At 38.3% G+C, this 18,395-nt stretch overlaps 1 protein-coding gene across 2 annotated transcripts in view; it reads left to right on the top strand.

Moving 5' to 3' along the window:
- The first annotated feature begins 349 nt into the window (after window positions 1–349).
- niban2b (niban apoptosis regulator 2b) overlaps window positions 350–18,395 on the top strand; it is a 51,264-nt gene continuing 33,218 nt past the window's right edge. For both annotated transcript variants that reach the window (XM_033972768.2, XM_033972769.2), the window contains exon 1: window positions 350–662. In XM_033972768.2, coding sequence (XP_033828659.1) covers window positions 608–662 — 55 coding nt within the window. In that variant the 5' untranslated portion in view covers window positions 350–607. The remainder of the gene's footprint in view (window positions 663–18,395) is intronic.

The raw sequence follows: 18,395 nt of genomic DNA on the forward strand, positions 1-18,395 counted from the left end.
ACTGAATGAATGTTCTTTAAACTCCCAATTTGACTGCAGACTACAGGAACTTGCGCCATCGATGAGAAAGATAAGAAATTACATGTGGTATTGTGGTTACGACTACAAACAAAATGCAATCGATTTATTAAAGTAGCCGGTAAAAACTACCCTACATTGGTAAGCAGTTCATGGACATGGCATCTTAGCCAGGAAAAAAAAAAATATTTTGGCATCTCAATAGCACATATAGTAACTTCACAAAAAACAGCCTTAACATTCTTTAATATTGGCTGCTCTTTGCTCATGCGCGTTGGTTGTGGATAGGACAGTAGTGTTAATATCTCCCACTGCATGTGAACGCAGCTCTGCAGAAGGTGGAGTTCCCGTCTTTAGTTTTTAAATGAGGGTGTGTCTCAGGAGCCGTCAGATTGAATCCGTGCGCGTTACTTCTTCATGCGGTTTACACTGAGCTCCACTCCGGGCTGACTTTGGTTTTTTGGTTCCTTTTGGTTCCTTTTGGGTTATGCGCGCCTTGAGCGTCTGAGCTAACCGGACACTGCGCCTCATCTGAACCTCGTGGACAGTTTTAACTAGAGCGGACTGAACTTTTGGCTGTGAAATAAAGATGGGGGACGTGGTTTCGAGTCACCTGGACGAAGCCAAGCGGGAGATCATCACAGGTGAGGTGTTTCTGGCGTTTTCTTTGGCACGCTCTGCGCACGAGTCGTGGTGGTATGTCCAACGTGGCTTTACGCACGGAGTTAAAGGGAAAAGGCGCACGTTTTAACACAAAAGTGACAGCAAAATGTGCTTAATTGTGCGCCAAAATAACTTAAAGAAACATACTAACTTAACTGGAGGGATATAGGAGTGGTCCCATAAGGTTAAATTTGGAAATGTGTATTAATGGGAAACACATTATGGATACTGCGTAAAGCCAAACGAATGCTACAGTTACATCTTACCTTTTTTGAGTTTTGTAAGTTAATACAATTTCTTAACAAATGTCAAACAGGTCTATTATGTGGTGTTTTGAAACTTGAAACTCCTTGAAACTTGAATGGTTTGGATTCCAGGCTATAGATGACACATTGTGGTGATAACTGGCAGATATTTTAGATTTTACATCCATTCAAATAACAATTACAGTAAAATAAATTGGATAATACTTCAGCCATTCTTAATAGGTGTTCAGAGATGTATAATTTGAGTTGTTTTTGGTGATAATCTCACATCCATACATTCAATAGTACTGAGTATTTTCTATAATCAAAGGTTGCTTCTCTATTTGTGACCACATGTGAAGGTGGTGTTTTCAAATGGGAACTGAAAGCAGGAGTAACAGAGCTCTCCTACACAGCCACTATCAATAGATCCTTATCAGTAAATATTAATTAAGGTTGGGCTACTGCGATTACCCATAGACTGACACGAGAGTAGTTGAGTTACACAGTGTTTTGCGGTATAGATGTCATTTAGTGTCACTCACCAGTATTTTGAGATGGAACATTAACAATTTTTGACAAACTGACAGAAATTGATGTGACATAAATGTAATGGAAGGAAAAAAGAAGCATTTGGGTTTACTTTTTGGTGTATAGATTGCTTTGAAGCTACTTATTTTTTCTTGTAAGATTGTTGTGATTTTTAAAATGCATAAAACACAAAAAAGTACATTTTCTTCAATACACAAAGTTGAAAAACATGTGTCCACTGGGCGTTTGCCTGCTGCTACCAAGTACTGAGTTTAGATTTTTACATTTTTATGCATATTTTTGTACGTCGATCTCTATTTGCCCATAATCCATATCCTTAGTTTAGGAAAACCCACCAAAGACGTGCACAGTGCTGGACTTTGTATTCTTCAGGGCTGCAAGATTAAGCATATCTTATTTTGCTTAAAAACTGCTAACCTTGTAGTTTAGATGTTCACAAACACGCTCTGAAATGTGATTCTTGCGTTAGTCTGTCAGTTCATATTTCAGTGTTCTTGTCAGTTCTTCTGGGCATGTCAAAAATGTGAACTTTGAACAGAATCCTCTTATTCAAAAACATAAATCGCAAATCTAATGTTGTCAGAAAGATCAGAATAAGATATTTCCTAAAACATTCAGCCCAATTCTTCTGGTATTGTTTGTACATAAGCTGACCCATCTCCATTTCCTCCTATCCATACACAGTGCAGTACTTTGTATACTTTGGGCAGATCCATGGCTCCATATAAATGAGTGCTGCTTGTTGGGACTTGCCGGTGCTGAGTGCAGTGCGACTTGGGCATAGCTCACTGCAGCACATCAGCAAAGAGCAAGATCGAACATGAAGTCATTAAAGGCAATATATACAAAACAGCCACTACTAGCACACCTTTGCTACTGGTACAAACACTAGTAAGGTCTAGGAGTGGTTATGCAAAAAAAATCTCCATGGAGACCAGCTAATGTTGGACCTTCAAGTAGCAAAAGGAAAGTTAGATTCTGTCAACTGGGCAAAAGATTTAGAGTGAAGTTGTTTCTATGGATCATACCTGGACGACAAGTGATACAAGAGGGATTACACAGACAGCTGAACTTAAAGTATAGAAGTTACCTTTAACTCAAACAATACTTTAGAACATATCTCAGTATTTAAAGATTGGTTGTCTAATCAATGGAGTGTTCAAGGTGTGGTCTATATGGCTGCATAGTAGACTGTTCATATCTTAGCTTAGGACGGTTCTCAAACAGCGGGCCAAGTACCACTATAAGTTTATCAGGACTGACTATGTAATTCTGGTTTTGTCTTGATTTCGTAATGCATTTTCTGTGTCTTTTCAATTTTCTTTACATTGAAAAATCTGTGCAACTTATTCCTAGAAAGTTCCATATTGGAGGTTGTATTTACTTTAAAATATCTGTACAATCCTTGCTTAGAAGCATTATGTGTTATTTTTCATAATCTAAAAAAAAATCTTGTAGATATTTCCCTACTTTAGCTGGTAGTTGACCTAATTTTCCCAATTTTTGCTCCATTTTATAATGCAATTCCTCTTGGGCCCTTTATATTTTTCCCCATACGCTTTTAATAACACTTGAGCCCAACTGCGTCCATTTAGTTCAATGGAGTAATACATGCAAAATAATTTCAATATTCAACTTCTTAACATTTTCAAAACTTCAAAGACACTACAATGAATAACTTATGTGGAAGTGGGTTCACCCCTCATCCATCTTCATCAGAGGTGAAGTGTTTATGGGCACAATAAAAGGCTGCCCCAGAGGAGAGCCATAAAGCCACTTCAGCTTCACGAAGTCGAGCTTGTCAAAAACATGTGGCCTGTCTGCATATTTTAACAGATTCTGAATGCTCCTCTTTGGATTGTTGCAGCTAGAATCCTAAGAATTTGAACTTTACATAACGATACAACAGATTTAAGTTTTCACTAATTGGTGTCTGGTTGATAATTCTTGTTTGGGTTATTGCGTTGAAATGGGTGCCATATGGAAATAGTTTCAGTTGGTTTGAGCTAGTCTTTTGTAGTCACAGGATCTTATGTTATCGTTTTACTTTAAAGATGTATAATTGACATTTTTGAAGGAGGATCTACTACCAACTTGTGTCTGGGGAGAGGGGAGTCGGCATATCTCCATAAACGACCGTAAGTGCAAGGTGCAGTTTTACTCCATGGTCTAGTTTTCTAATGAGCAAATCCTCATATTAAATCAGTATAATTTGTCTTCTCTCCAAAATAAAAAAAAAAAAACCAAATAAACAAAAGAAACATATATATTTTTGCTTAAATTACTCCAGTTTGGGTGGTTTGCCTGTTACCAAATCAATGCTTCCCTCTGCTCCAAAAGTTACATTCCTTGTGTCTTTTTCTTTATCTGTTATCGCAAACCATTTTTATTGTAACCAAGTACGTTCTGTAGCGATTTCCCCCTATAGGATAAAATTAACCAGATTATCTTGCGTGTGGCTTGTATTAATCTAGTGACAGGAGTAGATGGTATATTCTACGGACTACATATGTATCAGGAATGTATGGAATGCATGGAGAAAGTGAAGGGGAGAGAGGGAGAGACCTCCTTTAGCCTTCAGACGGCTGTAGACCGGAGCCAAGACCAGATCTGGTTCCAAGGGAAGACCTGTATTTAGCATTAAGCTCACACAGTCACTCTCTGTGTGCATGTTTGTGACAACAGAAATGTAAGATGGAGCTGCTAATCTCATCCGTGCTATGAAAATGGTGAGAACAGGCCCACGGAGTACTGGGATTGAAACTAGGGAGGTCTCAATTCCAAGTTTTTTTTTTTTTCCCCCCCACTCCTGATCCGATACAGATTTTTAAAAATATTTAGAAACACCAATCTGATATCAATATCATTCCAATCTTTTAACCTTTAATGATTTTATTTACATAATTCAGCTGTGCCTTTATAAATAATAGTAAAGTATTCCATGTTGGATTTACCCACATCTGAATACAATTATTACCAGATATAAAACGGCCTACTTAAAAATAGCCTAATAACTTGCTATACATTTATAAAGTAATGTTGTAAATCTCGGCATCTCACGGCAGCTTCAGAACAGAGTGACAGATTCATAGCTTCTGTTTAGCCTCTGTTTCTAAAGACAGTATTTTTGCACCGTATTATTCGCATTTGAGGCCTGTAAAAAGAGAAGCCTGCCCAAAGCACATGGCATAAGTTGGCGGATTCTGCTCTGCTCTTCTGCCAGATTTGTTCAAGGTTTCGTTTTCACACTTAAGGCTCTTCGAAGACATTGTAGAGGTAAAAAAAACAACAACTAACTCTGTCATTAATAATGTTTCTAGTGGCTCCTCGGTCTGAGTTTAAGCTGCTCTGGGTGTTAGCTGCAGCGTTAGCAGAGACGGCTACTTGCTACGTGCATCTCTATTTGTATTGACCAATCTATTCCCCAAATCCAATTCAAGGTACCCATGCTTTTTAGTTTATGCTTTTTTTATGCTTTTAAGCTTTTTTTTTTTTTTTTTTTTTTTTTTTTTTTTTGAGATTTTCTTATGGTAGGATAATTTGTCCTTTCCATTTGAATCAGCCTTCAACCAGAATGGCATAATAATGTTAATTTGTCTTGCCCCAGTACAGATATATTGTAGGGTAAACATTTTATTGCATTCACGCACCAGGAAGTGCATATGCTAGTTGTTGCTAAACTCACGGGCCAAACTCTACTCTGGACTCTGAAAGTTTATGGTGAATAATGAAGATGCTGCGATTGTGTTAGGAAAATGAAGAATAAGTTTCAACCACTGAAAATGGTTTAAAATGTTGTTCCGTTGTTCACATTTTAAGACCGTAAAAATCAGAAACGTGCACATTCCACATAGGCTCCACTGCCCTCAAGAGCTGAACCCTGAGAGTGCCCACTTCTCAGCCTACAGTACTACGCATGGAATTTATGCACTTAGGGCTGTGCCAAAACTTGAAAGATTAATACATTGCAATGTAAACTTTGGTTGACCTCAATGAGCCAAGAGTATTTTAATCGACGGGTCCAGATCCAGTCTTGTGGTAGTAACATTGATACTGAAGAAGAGTCACCGCTCTCATGTTTAGGAGAAAGTTCTTTAACTTAAATCTGCACAATTTGACTAAAAGTGCAGTTTCTCCTTCCCTCTGCCTCTGTGTGGGCGTTTGCCCCTGACGCCCTCCCTCTCTCTGATTCAGCAGCCGCTCCTCATCCTTTCCACACTCTTCCTCTCCTATGGTGCTTCTTATCATTACAATCCAAGTTAGGGAAAGTAAACAACTATGTTCTCACCATGAGTGAAACTTAAGTCCTAATTTAGCACACAGACATCGCACGAGTTTAGCCAATGGAGGTAGCTGGAAGAAGATTGAATCAAAACTAGAGATCAGTTAATATAGAGAAGAAAACATATGTTTTTTTTTGTTTTTTTTCTTCCGTATCGCCCAGCCCTACACATACCTATACAATTGTCTTTAGCAGGGGTGTCGAACCCAATTTCACCGAGGGCCACATCAGTAAAATGATTCCCCTCAAAGGGCCAGATGTAATATAAAATAAACTACTTTTTTAACTTCATTAAGTGTTTCTGTATTTATTACTTATAAAGGTTACAAATATTGCATATGTATGTCCATAAATGTAAAAAATATGACTGTGCATCTGTTGATAATTTGACATTTTAAGGCAGTCATACCTTTTAATCTACCTTGTCGTGGGCCACATAAAATGACATGGTGGGCCGCATTTGACCCACGGGCCTCGAGTTTGACACATGTGGTCTATAGGCTTGTTGTTCACAGTGCATGTGGGATTCTTTTGTTAGTCTTCACAAACTCACAAAACACTAAATTGTTTTAACTGTAGGCACTTTCCCTACCAAAAACTACTTGTATTTCAAACAGTTGGCTAATCCACCACCTAAGTACTCCTAAACAAAATACTAACTCAGTCATGACCTTTGATCTTGCTGGTTTCTTCTTACTGCTTTTTCATGACAGTAAAAGTCAGGTGATAAAGTGGTTTGGTAAATATATTTATTCACTGCTCGCTTGTACATTTTGCTTGGCACTTTGCTGGTCATGCCCTGAATTATGAATGACTGCTATTCCCTACTACATACTTGGCCTATTGACTAATGCATAATTAGGTGAGGCAAGGCAAGTTTGTTTGTATAACACAATACATACACAAAGTAATTCAAAGTGCTTTACAGAATAAGAAAGACATTAAGATCACAATACAGCATATCAAAATATAAATCATCATAAAACTATCATCAATTATTATCAGTAAATAACATGTTGGTAGTTATGAATGGACTTGCATGAATTTACTTTAAACTTCTTGTAGTGATTTTGTTTTTTTTTTTGTTTTTTTTGGACAGTCTGAACAATGAGCCCTAACTTGAGTCTATTCTTTCACCACAGGTACGGATAAGTGATAGTTTCAGTTTTTTTGTTTGTTTTTTTTCAGAGAGGGCGGGTCCTTCTGAAACTACACAATTCTCATGACTGCAAGTTAACTTCCTGTTGGGTGTTGTCATGGTATTTATATAAAAAAGAGAAGTGTGATTTATTAAAGTGACTGCATGGGATTCTCAAAACTTGTAGCGTGTGTTAAAGGTACACAGTGCAACTTTTCTGGTGAAGTGTATGCCATCTACTTGTCTCCATGGAGATGTTATCGCATTGTCTGAAATGTTCCACAGCATGTCATTAAACCTGTATATCTTGGTTTATTCAATTACAGATGTTTACGTTGTGTGTGTGTTTGCCAGCCACAAATCTGTAATTTGGCCTGCTTGTCTCCATGGAGATAGGGAAGTTTAAGGCCATATTGTGGAACATTCCAGGCAAAGCAGTAACATTTTCATGGACGCAACAGTGTTAAAAGGTGCACCAAGTAACTTTTCTGATGCTTCCAGCTGCTTGTCTCCATGAGAATTTTTTTTTTTTTTTTGGCTTCACTTGGAGTATTCCACTGTACGGTTTTAAATGTTCAAACGTCATCTTGCATTTAGTCAACATAGGTGCTATTATTTACCAAAATTACCATGAAAACCATCAATTTTTACTGTGAACAGCGTCAATTCTCCACAGATCTGACCTGTAACTTGGCCCGGTGATGATACCTGCTTGTCTGCTTGTTTTAATGCAGTGCTGTGGTACATTCTCAACAAAGCAGTGAGATGGAGAACCTCAGAAAAGTGACATTATGCACTTTATAATTAATTCAGTTTTTAATTTTTTATATATTTTTTAGACTTGTATTTGCCTTTCGGGTTGTAGTGTCTGTGGCTACACTCTCATTTATAATAGTTTGGTCCCAGTTTAGTTCTGACGTAGACTTCGGTCTGGTCCTGGTCTGGTCCTGGTCTGGTCCGGGTCTGGTCCGGGTCTCGTCCTGGTCTCGTCCTGGTCTCGTCCTGGTCTGGTCCTGGTCTCGTCCTGGTCTCGTCACATATCGGATGCAGTGTGTACAAGTGTAAACACAGCTAGTAATTTCCATAGATCATGTTACTCCAGTGATGACGTTGTTGCTCGTCTGTTAGTCCGTGTTATGTGGCAGCAGGTTAGGCATTATTGTGAGAAAAAGCCGCAAAATCTAAAATCTGTACAACGAAAAGCAGAACTTCCCTGAAATTGTGGAACTGCTTTCTGGGTTCAGTTTATTTTCATTTTATGAGTCATGATGTAAAAACATTGAACTGTTTGAATTGTCCCAGGAAACAATGGGGGATTTGTGAGTTACCATGGTGAAAAATGCATCTGTAATTTTGTGGCTTATAATACAAACTTTTTTTTGCGTTGAAAAAAAAACAGATGAACATGAATGATTATTAAAATGCACTGAAATATTTTCAAAAAAACGACTTTCCCTCAAGACCTGAGCCTGTAACAGCTTCTGATGATACAATATTTGGATGCTGGGAGCGGGACATGGACCCAGGACCAGACAAGGTCTAAACCAAATCAACGATCCCAAACCTGGACCCGAGACCTGGACCCGAGACCTGGACCCGAGACCTGGACCCGAGACCTGGACCCGAGACCTGGACCCGAGACCTGGACCCGAGACCTGGACCCGAGACCTGGACCCGAGACCTGGACCCGAGACCTGGACCCGAGACCTGGACCTGGTTTAGTCTGGAATCCGAGACTGTAAACAAGACCAGGACCTAGTACCCATTTGAAAGCTTGAACCAAAACCAGGACCCAGTACCAAACCACGTTCTAGGGTTATCAAAAGTATCAAAAATCAGATACTAATCAATACTAAAACTAGTATCGCAACTAGATACTTATTTTAACAAGTTCTATACTATCAATACTAAAACGTTACCTTCACAGGACAGAAATGAACCTTTCCTCAATAGCTTTGGAATGATCTTGAGCTGTATCAGAACAAGTATAAGACACATAGACTAGTATACGCCCATTGACTGAAACTCGCCTGGACGACTGAGGGATTAAACAGATTTAAATCCACATGGGACTATAAAAGAAAGTATTACAATTTAATGTTGAAAATGACATTGGTATTGAAGCTATTCCTTAGTAGCAAAATCAAGTTTGAAATTTTTGTATCAGTCTCAGTTTTTGTTTCAAATCTGACACAAAGACTGAAACCCAAACCAAAACCATGAATCACAACCTGCAATCTAAACCATCTCCTTCATCATCATGCACTCCGCTTTTCCCAGATTTGATTCATTTTCACAAAGCCCTCTTATGTGTACATTTGCTCTGCTTTGGTGTGAGACTCCCGGAAACAGGAAATCCTGATAGGGTCTGTGTTTATCCCGGACCCCCTTGTTTTGAAAGGTTTGAGGTAATGGGTGGGGAGCGTTAGGCGTATGTTGCCAGGGCAGGGGGCACGGGTGGGGCTGTTTTTTGGGGGAGGGAGCATAGAGTAGGTTCTGTGGTCGTGAGGCGGGGGTCTGTCTCACCCTTGTCCCAGCACACACAGGTCTTGGTCTAAACCGGTTGAGTGGGAACCTTCAGGACAAAGATGTGGTTTTGGAGGTGAGAGAAACGGGATTGGAGAAAGTCAACAAGGAGGGCACTGCTTTGGGAGTATGAGCAAGAAAGTGGAGTAGTTTGGGAAGTGTTGGGGTGTTTTGGGGTTATGGATAGTTGATAACAGGGGTTTGTCCTTCCTTGGTAAGAAGGTTGTGCAGTATATTGAAAGTTGGCACAATTACCAAATCGCAAAGGTTGAAATTGGTAAAATAACAGAATGCAACGAACAAATTATCCTGAAAAATGTAGTTGCAGCCTACCTGTGGTTTAGACCTCTACAAATATCCCGCGTTTTGAAATTCATGAGATTCTTCAATAAGTTTCAGTTCGTATTTCTGTCTTCTCTCAAACCTTAATGCTTGAAAATCCGATGGCAGCTGCAGTGCTTGTCAGAAAAATCACAACCACACAAGAAAAAGTGGATCAGGACAATTTTTAAACCAGAAGCCCAGAGTTATTCCACACTTATTCATTCAGAGTATCCTAATTATTCACCGAGATGAGTTTATAAGCACTGGCCACAACAGTCTGAGACCAGAGCATAGTTTTGCCATGACAGTAAAGCTAACAACTAGCATGCGCATTTCCTGATTATTGACGATAAAATGCGTTCTAATTAGCCGTTTTCTGACCTTAAAAGCTGCTTATACAATACATCTGTACTGGGACATGACAAATCTTGCTCAAATACATGGGAATACATTGGGGTACAGGGCCTTTTTTAAAATAAATATATGGCTTCTTCAGTTTGACGTGAATCTGTTCTTCTGTTTTATGTTTGGCCCTGAAGTTGGTCTACACTAAATCAAAAATGCATCTGATACAGGCTTTTAAATTTATGTGTTAGTTGAACTAGTCTGAACTGCCCAAGGACTCCCCAGCTCCTATCTGCTGTCTTATCAGTTTCGTGTTGAAGTTCTTGACAGTCAGGTTTGTAAAGACTGTTTTGATTTGAGGAGTCTGAACAATCTTTATCACCAATGCCATGACAGACGAGTGTCGAGATTGCGCTCCAGACAATGTTCTCACACACCGATAGATGTATTGCAAGATAGTGTCAGCAATTCCCCAAATCTCCAAGTGTCAGCGCAGTGTTGAAAATGTACAAGAGCTCTCGTTAAGTTGTAATACTGTTTATAATTTCAAAACTTGTGTATATGTAGGATTCAGTCTTTTTAAATTCTCTCTGATCTGATATCACTTAGTCTGTTATTTTTGTTTTTCTTTGTCATGAAAGTGTGAGCAAATTTAGAAAAAAACGACTGGAATACAAGCCCATTGCCATTTTATAGAACCTAACCCAAAAACTACGATGATGGAGGAACCAAATGTACAATGACCTTGTATCGTAAGTGCGCTTTTACAGAGTCTTGTTACATTCCGTATAAAGATGGTTCACTTCTTATTTAACACATAGCAGCAGTGGTCTTCACCCTCCCCACAGGTCCAGTACACAGTGCAGTAGTGTTGCCGTGGCCCTGCTCACCTCCTCTGCAGTGCAATGGGAACAGCCAAATTTACGAGTCAGCCCCAAGTCCCACTCACTGGAATGTTTTTGTTCAACTTTTGAGCGAGAGAGAGGAGAGGACAGAGAGGAGAGGAGAGGAGGGGCACTGTGGTGGTCTACTGCAGGGAAGAGCAAACTAATACAGTGTAAAATGTCTCAAGCAAAATCCACACTTGGAACGTTTTTGATATTTTCACAATCAGCGTTTCTTGCCACTAAATAACATAATCATAAACATAATCATTGTTCTCAAGTAGCACTAAATGATTTGACAAAGTTCACATTCTAAACATGTCCAGAAGGTCTGAAGTTATAAGGAACATTGTGATTAGTTTAACGTGCCCGCTCTGCAGCCAGGTGTTTATAATCCAAAACATCTGGCTCTAACTGGGGCAGACCTATGTGATGTCATGTACTACTTGAAATTGCAGTAGCCACTCATGACAGCGCATGCACAAGATGTCAATATACCTAGTTTGCACTAATAAGGACAGGAACAGTAGACAATGCCATTAAAACACACAGTTTAGTAGCAAAAAAGTTGATTTCAAGTTTAGTTTCATACTATACTGTGGATTTTTTTTTTTTTTTTTTTGTCAAAGCAATAACATCAACTGAGTACAAGCAGGTAGCAGAACCCCCAACTTCCCACCCATCAATGCAAATGTTTCACAGTACTTAAGTTTTTTGATTGATTACTGACGAAGGATGTTACGTATTAAGTAAAAACTCAATGTTGTTTCATAATATTGAGCATTGCTAGTTTCAGTTCCAGCTTCACATTTGGATAGTAAGAGTTAACAGTTGGGCTCTTTGTTTCTTGGGCCTTGGGACAGTTCCTTTCACCACTTAAAGCAACTCGACACCTACCAGCGGTGCACCCGGTTCCAAAACATGGCACAATTTGGCATCCATTCAAACCATATTTTATAACACTATTATTACCTCTTTTAAATGTGTTTCTCCAAACAAGAACTATAGTTTCCAGATGCTTGTGTTTCCAGATGCTTGTGAAAACATAAATATCTGAACTTGCAGTACAAAAATGGACTAATATGTTTTTTATTAATGCCCTAGCCTCATGTGTGTTGGAGTGTGTTGTAAACCCAGAGGATATAGTGTCATTCTTATATAACATGTGACAATAGATGTGGAGCCGCTGACCTGATAGTGTTCCATTACTCCACACAATCATATCACAAAGGCTGAGAAAGAGGGAAATGGCCGATGCCGTTTCCCACAAGGCAGTTAAATAAGAGCTAAACTACATGTAAAGAAATGTATAAATATTAGGAGTGCGCTAAAATTGCCATGATTGTCTTATAGTTTATATATTTTGCTAAATTATTTTGTTTAGAGATGGAAAACTTGTTTATTCAATATTCACGAAATAAATATCATGAGTTGCCATGCATTGTGAAACGATTATAGTTGTCATAACATCTGTCAATCCAAAGTACCAGGCTCATTCTGCTTTCTGATTGGAGCATCGGCTTGAGAACCAAAGCACAACATGTAAACATAAACCACTTTTCATGTTTTTTCATTCCTCTATGTGTGAAATGAATATTAATTTCACATCTGAGGACAGGGATGCGCCGCAGGGATATTGGCTGTGTTTACATGCACATCAAAAAGCTGATTGTTATCCGATTTCTCATTTGCGTCTGATGTGAGTGATCATCTTTGTCTGATTCTTCACACCTGTCCAGGTTTTATCAAGAGAAATCATTCAAAAAGGACAAACAAATGTATCAAAAACAAAAATGAAAGACAAAATTGAAAGAAACAATACAACTTAGTTTCAAAACTATTGATTAACAGATGATCAGATTTCTCTTGTGCATGTAAACACACCAAAAATCAGATCAAATTATTATGTCAGCTGATTATTCTTGTTTTCAGTTTGTACTGGCCCTGTAAATGGACCTGGTGCCAAACATTTTTTGTTAAATACTACAAACTAATGACTAAAAAGTTGCATTCTGTTATTTATTAAGAGTCATTTATTTATTGGAGCTCATATTTAGAATTGTTTTTGTTTTCAATATTATCGTTTATCGTCTGTATTTACTTCAGCAATATATCGCACTTGAAAATGTGTTTTTGTGACAGGCCTAGACACATATTAATGGCGCTTGTCGTTTTGAATGTGAACCAAGACATTTTACATATAACTTTTTCAGTAGTGCTTCTAGATACATTTAAAAAGTTTATAAAATATTTAGAGAAAAAAGTATAATACAACAAATGACAATGATATGTGTTCTAAGTTGTCAAAAGAAGAGATCGATATGGGGTTTTTTCATGGCTGATACAGATTGATTAGAATCCAGAGTAATTTATTGGTGATAAACTCTGCTGATATTTTTGGTCTGATATACTGGGCCAATTTTGATTATTTTCCCCAAATTATACAATTAAAATTTACTATAAACTCACCCCAAACCTATAAGAGCTGTATAGTCACATTTTGCGTAGCTGTCTCTTTGTATTTAAGTGTTAATATAAAGCTTTGTGTGTATTTTTTTGGACAGCAGATAGACTGAAGCAAAATATCGGCCTATGGAGGAGATTGAAGGGCGATAACCAATGTGTTAAAAAGTCCAAATATCGGCTAGATATATCGGCCTCTATATCTCTAGTCAAAAGTATTGCATTCATACTTGAACTAGTATCAAAAGTAAATAATCAAAATGGTATTGATGCTAAAAAGAAAAATCTCAAACGGGACAAAATTTGACTTTTCCTGAAAGTTTAAGAATGGGTTTACCAGAAGACTGCAGTAATATAAAGAAAATACTAATCATTTGGGGGAAAACACATTTTTTTTTTTTTTCACTAATTTGTCTGTTGCTTAGTATAAAAAAAAAAAAGAAGTTTAAAACGTTAATATCGTGACAACCCTGTTCCATCAAATGAAATCTTATTTAATGTCTTTAATCTTGTAATAACTGCAAGAACAATGTGTACCTTGTGTTTTACTGGCACTTTCCCTGTTGTTTTTCTTCATGTTAGCTGAAGGCAACATGACGTGGTCTAAGATAGAACATTTTCAGATCAAATGTTATGCCTCCCAGTCTGTGTGAAGTATGTCAGGGCCGTATAGCCTCATTAACACAGACACAAAAGCTCGGCCGCACCAGTTTAATGACACTGTGTCTCATAAGGCTGGATAAGATAAGAACTGGGTTAGAGTAGATGGTCAAATGGTAACTGGTCACATTTTTATATACCACTTTTTAGGCTTGTCACAATAACTATTTTTGAAGTGCGATATATCGTTGATGGAAATATAGATGATAAATGATAATATTAAAAACGAATCATAAAGCAGAATTATCCCACCGAAAGTATTCTAAATGTACAGTACCTTTTAGCAGCCTTACTGTTTCGCAGATTATTTATTTTTTGGATAGTTTTGCATGCTTTTTTACAGCATATGAACGTGCATTGTGTTCTGCGTCCTGATTGGCTAAGGGACTGTAGATCATTGTCCATCAGTCTCCTCCGTGCCGTGTCTCCTGTACAGTACAAAATGTGTTCAGCTAAATTTACATAAATGTTGGATCGCAGTGTGACTCTGAAGTGCTGTATGTTTCCAAGATTTCTCCTCGACAAAACCCACAATGTCGATGAAACGTTCTGCACCGACAAAGGCGCCTACGAAGGTTTGAACTTTGAGAGTGTTCAAACAAGAAAAATGTAAGAAAATGTTAATGCCTGTGTGAGAAGTGTATAAAGCTGCAAAACATATAAAATAATTGTAAAAAATAAAGCTGATACTTCGCGGATTTCACCTATTGAGGGTTATTTTTAGAATATAACCCCCGTGATAAACGAGGGACCAGTGTATTTAAAAAAAAAAAAAGCTGCAAAAAGTAAATAACAGAATGCAACACATATAATGAGACATATAAGACCTTCTAAAGCTCAAATCTCATCGAAGCACAGAAAAATAACCAATTTTTTGCCACTAATGCAAAGGAAAAGCCCCATGATGAATATTGACCCCCCAAAAAGTATTGTTACTCCTATCATATATTGAATGAGTGATGTAGTATATAGTACCTTCAAGGCACTCAAAGCGACGCAACGTGGGTGGGTCAGTGGATCTGACCGCTCTACCAATGATGTTTATGTCGAGTGTGGAATACAAACCGGTAACTTTTGGATCAGTGGACAAACAGTCATTAGGGCAACAGCAGCTCCGTTGGTAGAATACGACTTTTTATCCAAATAGTTTATTATTTAAACCCTGAGAAACTATCCATAGTTAAAGGTGTGGCATTAAACGTTTCTATCGCTCCATGGAGACGAGGCAACAACAGCAGTAGGCCAAGTTATAGGTCAGAGCTGCGGAAAGGTTCCTTTATTTGTTTATTAGGTTCTACTATTAACAAAAAAAAAAAAAAATCTCTTACCAAAAATGTGTTAGAGGCCAGGTGCAGTATAGGTTTGTAGTGAATTGAAGTTCACTTAAGGCTTCACTGTGGGAGTCACGAGCTTAATGAGTGAGAAATATCTAGAACCCTTGTCACATTTTGTCAGCTTGTTGTGAGTCTCCACAGGTTACTCATGTATTTTGGGAAGTGCAGTCAGTGGAAAATGAGTAAGTCGCTGATGTGTGAATCTGATTACTGGTTTGAGTGCATGATCTGTCTGCGAGACTATTGTTGTCAGGTTGATGTTATGTCTCGTAGTATCGTTGTTTGTAGTGCGTCTCGTAGATAGGGATTGGTACTGTTAATAGATACTGCAAGTCGTATCTGCTTGTACTACTCAATCCAGTACTTTAAGCGGTACTTTTATAGCAGAAAATAAAATGAAATAAGAAATTAATTATTGTAGGCTAAATGATCTACTCTGAAACATTTAGACATGGTTTATTTTCAGCTTTGCAACTTTATGGAACCTTTTTAAAGATAAGTTCAAATTAGACTCATTTCAATTTCAGTGACGAGCTTTATTTTACATAGACTAAATAAATGCCGATGATGCGCTCTCTTCATGTTAATTCCTCACGTTATCACAGAGGAGCCTATGAGCTGTGTTCTGGTTAAATAATATTTCAGATGATGTGCACGTGGACCGAAGGCTACGTCACAATTCCCGGTGAGGAGTGGCTCAAATGTCACACGGATTATTATTATTACGGATTTTTTTTTGCTCAAAAATAATGCTTTAATGAAACGCTGTATGGTCTAAGAGACATCCTGAAGTAGAAGAAAGAAACTCAGAACAGTGTGCCAGTATGACACATCAAAAAGCACTCCCGTTTTGATCTAAAGTTTTATCCCTTTTGTTTATGACTCTGTTTGGCAGTGAAACCTGTCCTCTGTCCCCTCCTCTTCTTAAGAACTGCTTGGGTAACCTCTGCTCTGTGTGTCATCCCTATTACAGACTCTCTTTTGTAACTCGTGTCCCAGAGTTGACCATGAATAACGACTCCTCCCTCCATGTGAACTCTACATTCACCATTGCACTGTCCTTTACAGAAGTGCTGAATGGGCATTTATTCTGTAAAAAAGCGTTCTGGTCTTGTCAAGTTGTCATATTTGAGATTGTTTGATTTAATCTTGTACACATGGCATGGTTTACCCGAATACAGACACCTCCAATACCTTACAACAATGTGTGTCTGGTCACCGGTTGTACGTATCTCCCAGCGTTAAGGCGAGCATGATTGACAGGTGCATTAGCCAATCAGGGACATGCATGGTCCGTCCGTATTAAAACAAACATGGCTGCTTATGAAGAAGACTCAAAACGTCACTGGAATAAACAAATGTGGCTGCGAGATCATTGTTGACTTGCAGACACGACGAGACCCTTTCTTTTGTTACCTTATAGTTTTTTGAAAATTTGAAGCAATTTGTGAATATTTGTGAAAATGTGTAAATACTAAGTGAAGTGAAAAATATGTGGTGATGTTTTTTGTTATCCCTTTAAAGTGGGAGTATTATAATCTACCAGGCTATAATGTGGTTCCCTCGTCACAAACACGCCTGAAGAGGTTTTAAATATCATCCATGCATGTTTCAGTAATTTAGTGATCTCTCCTTATGATTAGCTGCAAGATTCTGTGCAATGCTCCGCCCACAAGTGTACATCGCCCATGCTCCTCATGACAAGTCTTCATAAATATATAAAAGCAGGATACAAATACGGTATACAAACTGTGCAGTAGTTTCATTAGCGGGATGCACGCTGATTATACTTTGATTGCATTCTGAAGGGGGAGTGACTTAGTGCAAAGAGCAAAAGGAGAGGGGACCCAACTTTATGCTTGTAAATGAGTCTATTTAGGGTTTTTCTGAAAGCAGTACTTCTAATATCAAATCATTTTCAGCAGCGTTGATCTTGCACTCGGGCGCTCCCTTCTCGTTTCACTTCTCCATCTTAAAAAAAAAAAAAAAAGCAGGTCTAAAGGCCGTGCACACATCCATGCTTGGAACTAGTTAGATAGATGTAAAAACTTCCTCCTTTCATGCCTTTCAAGATCATCTATTACAGCTTTAATTATCTGTACTACACAAAACTGTTTTCTGTGTATCTTTTTTGTTTTGTAGAAGTCACTATGGACCATATTATAGCTCCATATTTCTGCTGTGGGTCAAATATAAATGCCTCAGATTTGGAAATACAGAGGAATGTGCATCAACTCTTCTGGCATCAGTTTGTATTTTCACTGTTCACTATCCAAACACAAGCTGGAAACTGCAGGTTTAAAGGCAGACTGGGGCAGAAGAGCTCAGAAGTGGTAGTGTGGGGCAAATGGGACAGAATAGCTCATGGGGCAAATGGGACAGAATAGCTCAGAAGTGGTAGCACAGGGCAGAATAGCTCAAAAGTGGTAGAATGGGGCAAAATAGCTCAGTAGTGGTAGTGTGGGGCAGATGGGCAGAATAGCTCAGAAGTGGTAGTGTGGGGCGGATGGGGTAAAATGGCTCAGAAGTGTTGGTGTGGGGCAGAATAGCTCAGAAATGGCGGGCATTTCTTGACGTAGCCTCTGCCTGACCCTCGGTTCACCTCATTTTTCACATTCCTCTGGGACTTCCTGTTGGTCATCTGAGTTCAAACACTGTTTATGTGTAAATGACTGACAGGCTGGTAAAGAATAGTAACCAGTCTATATTTACTATCAGTTGCAAAGGGGAAGTATGTGTATTGTGTATTGTTTGAAGATTTAAATATCTGAATTTTTTGGATTATATTTTGATGACTTTACTCCAGTAATATCATAAATGTGCTAAAAACGTTCTTTAAAAGTTATAGTTGAGGTTTAAGTACCACAGAAAACATGACTGCTGAAATTAACCACAAAAATAAATCTTTCGCTATACCCTAAAATTGAATTGATTAAACTGACTTTTGAATAATGATTTAAT

Source organism: Periophthalmus magnuspinnatus, chromosome 9 (assembly GCF_009829125.3).
Source record: "Periophthalmus magnuspinnatus isolate fPerMag1 chromosome 9, fPerMag1.2.pri, whole genome shotgun sequence".
In the NCBI taxonomy this organism is placed as follows: domain Eukaryota; kingdom Metazoa; phylum Chordata; class Actinopteri; order Gobiiformes; family Gobiidae; genus Periophthalmus; species Periophthalmus magnuspinnatus.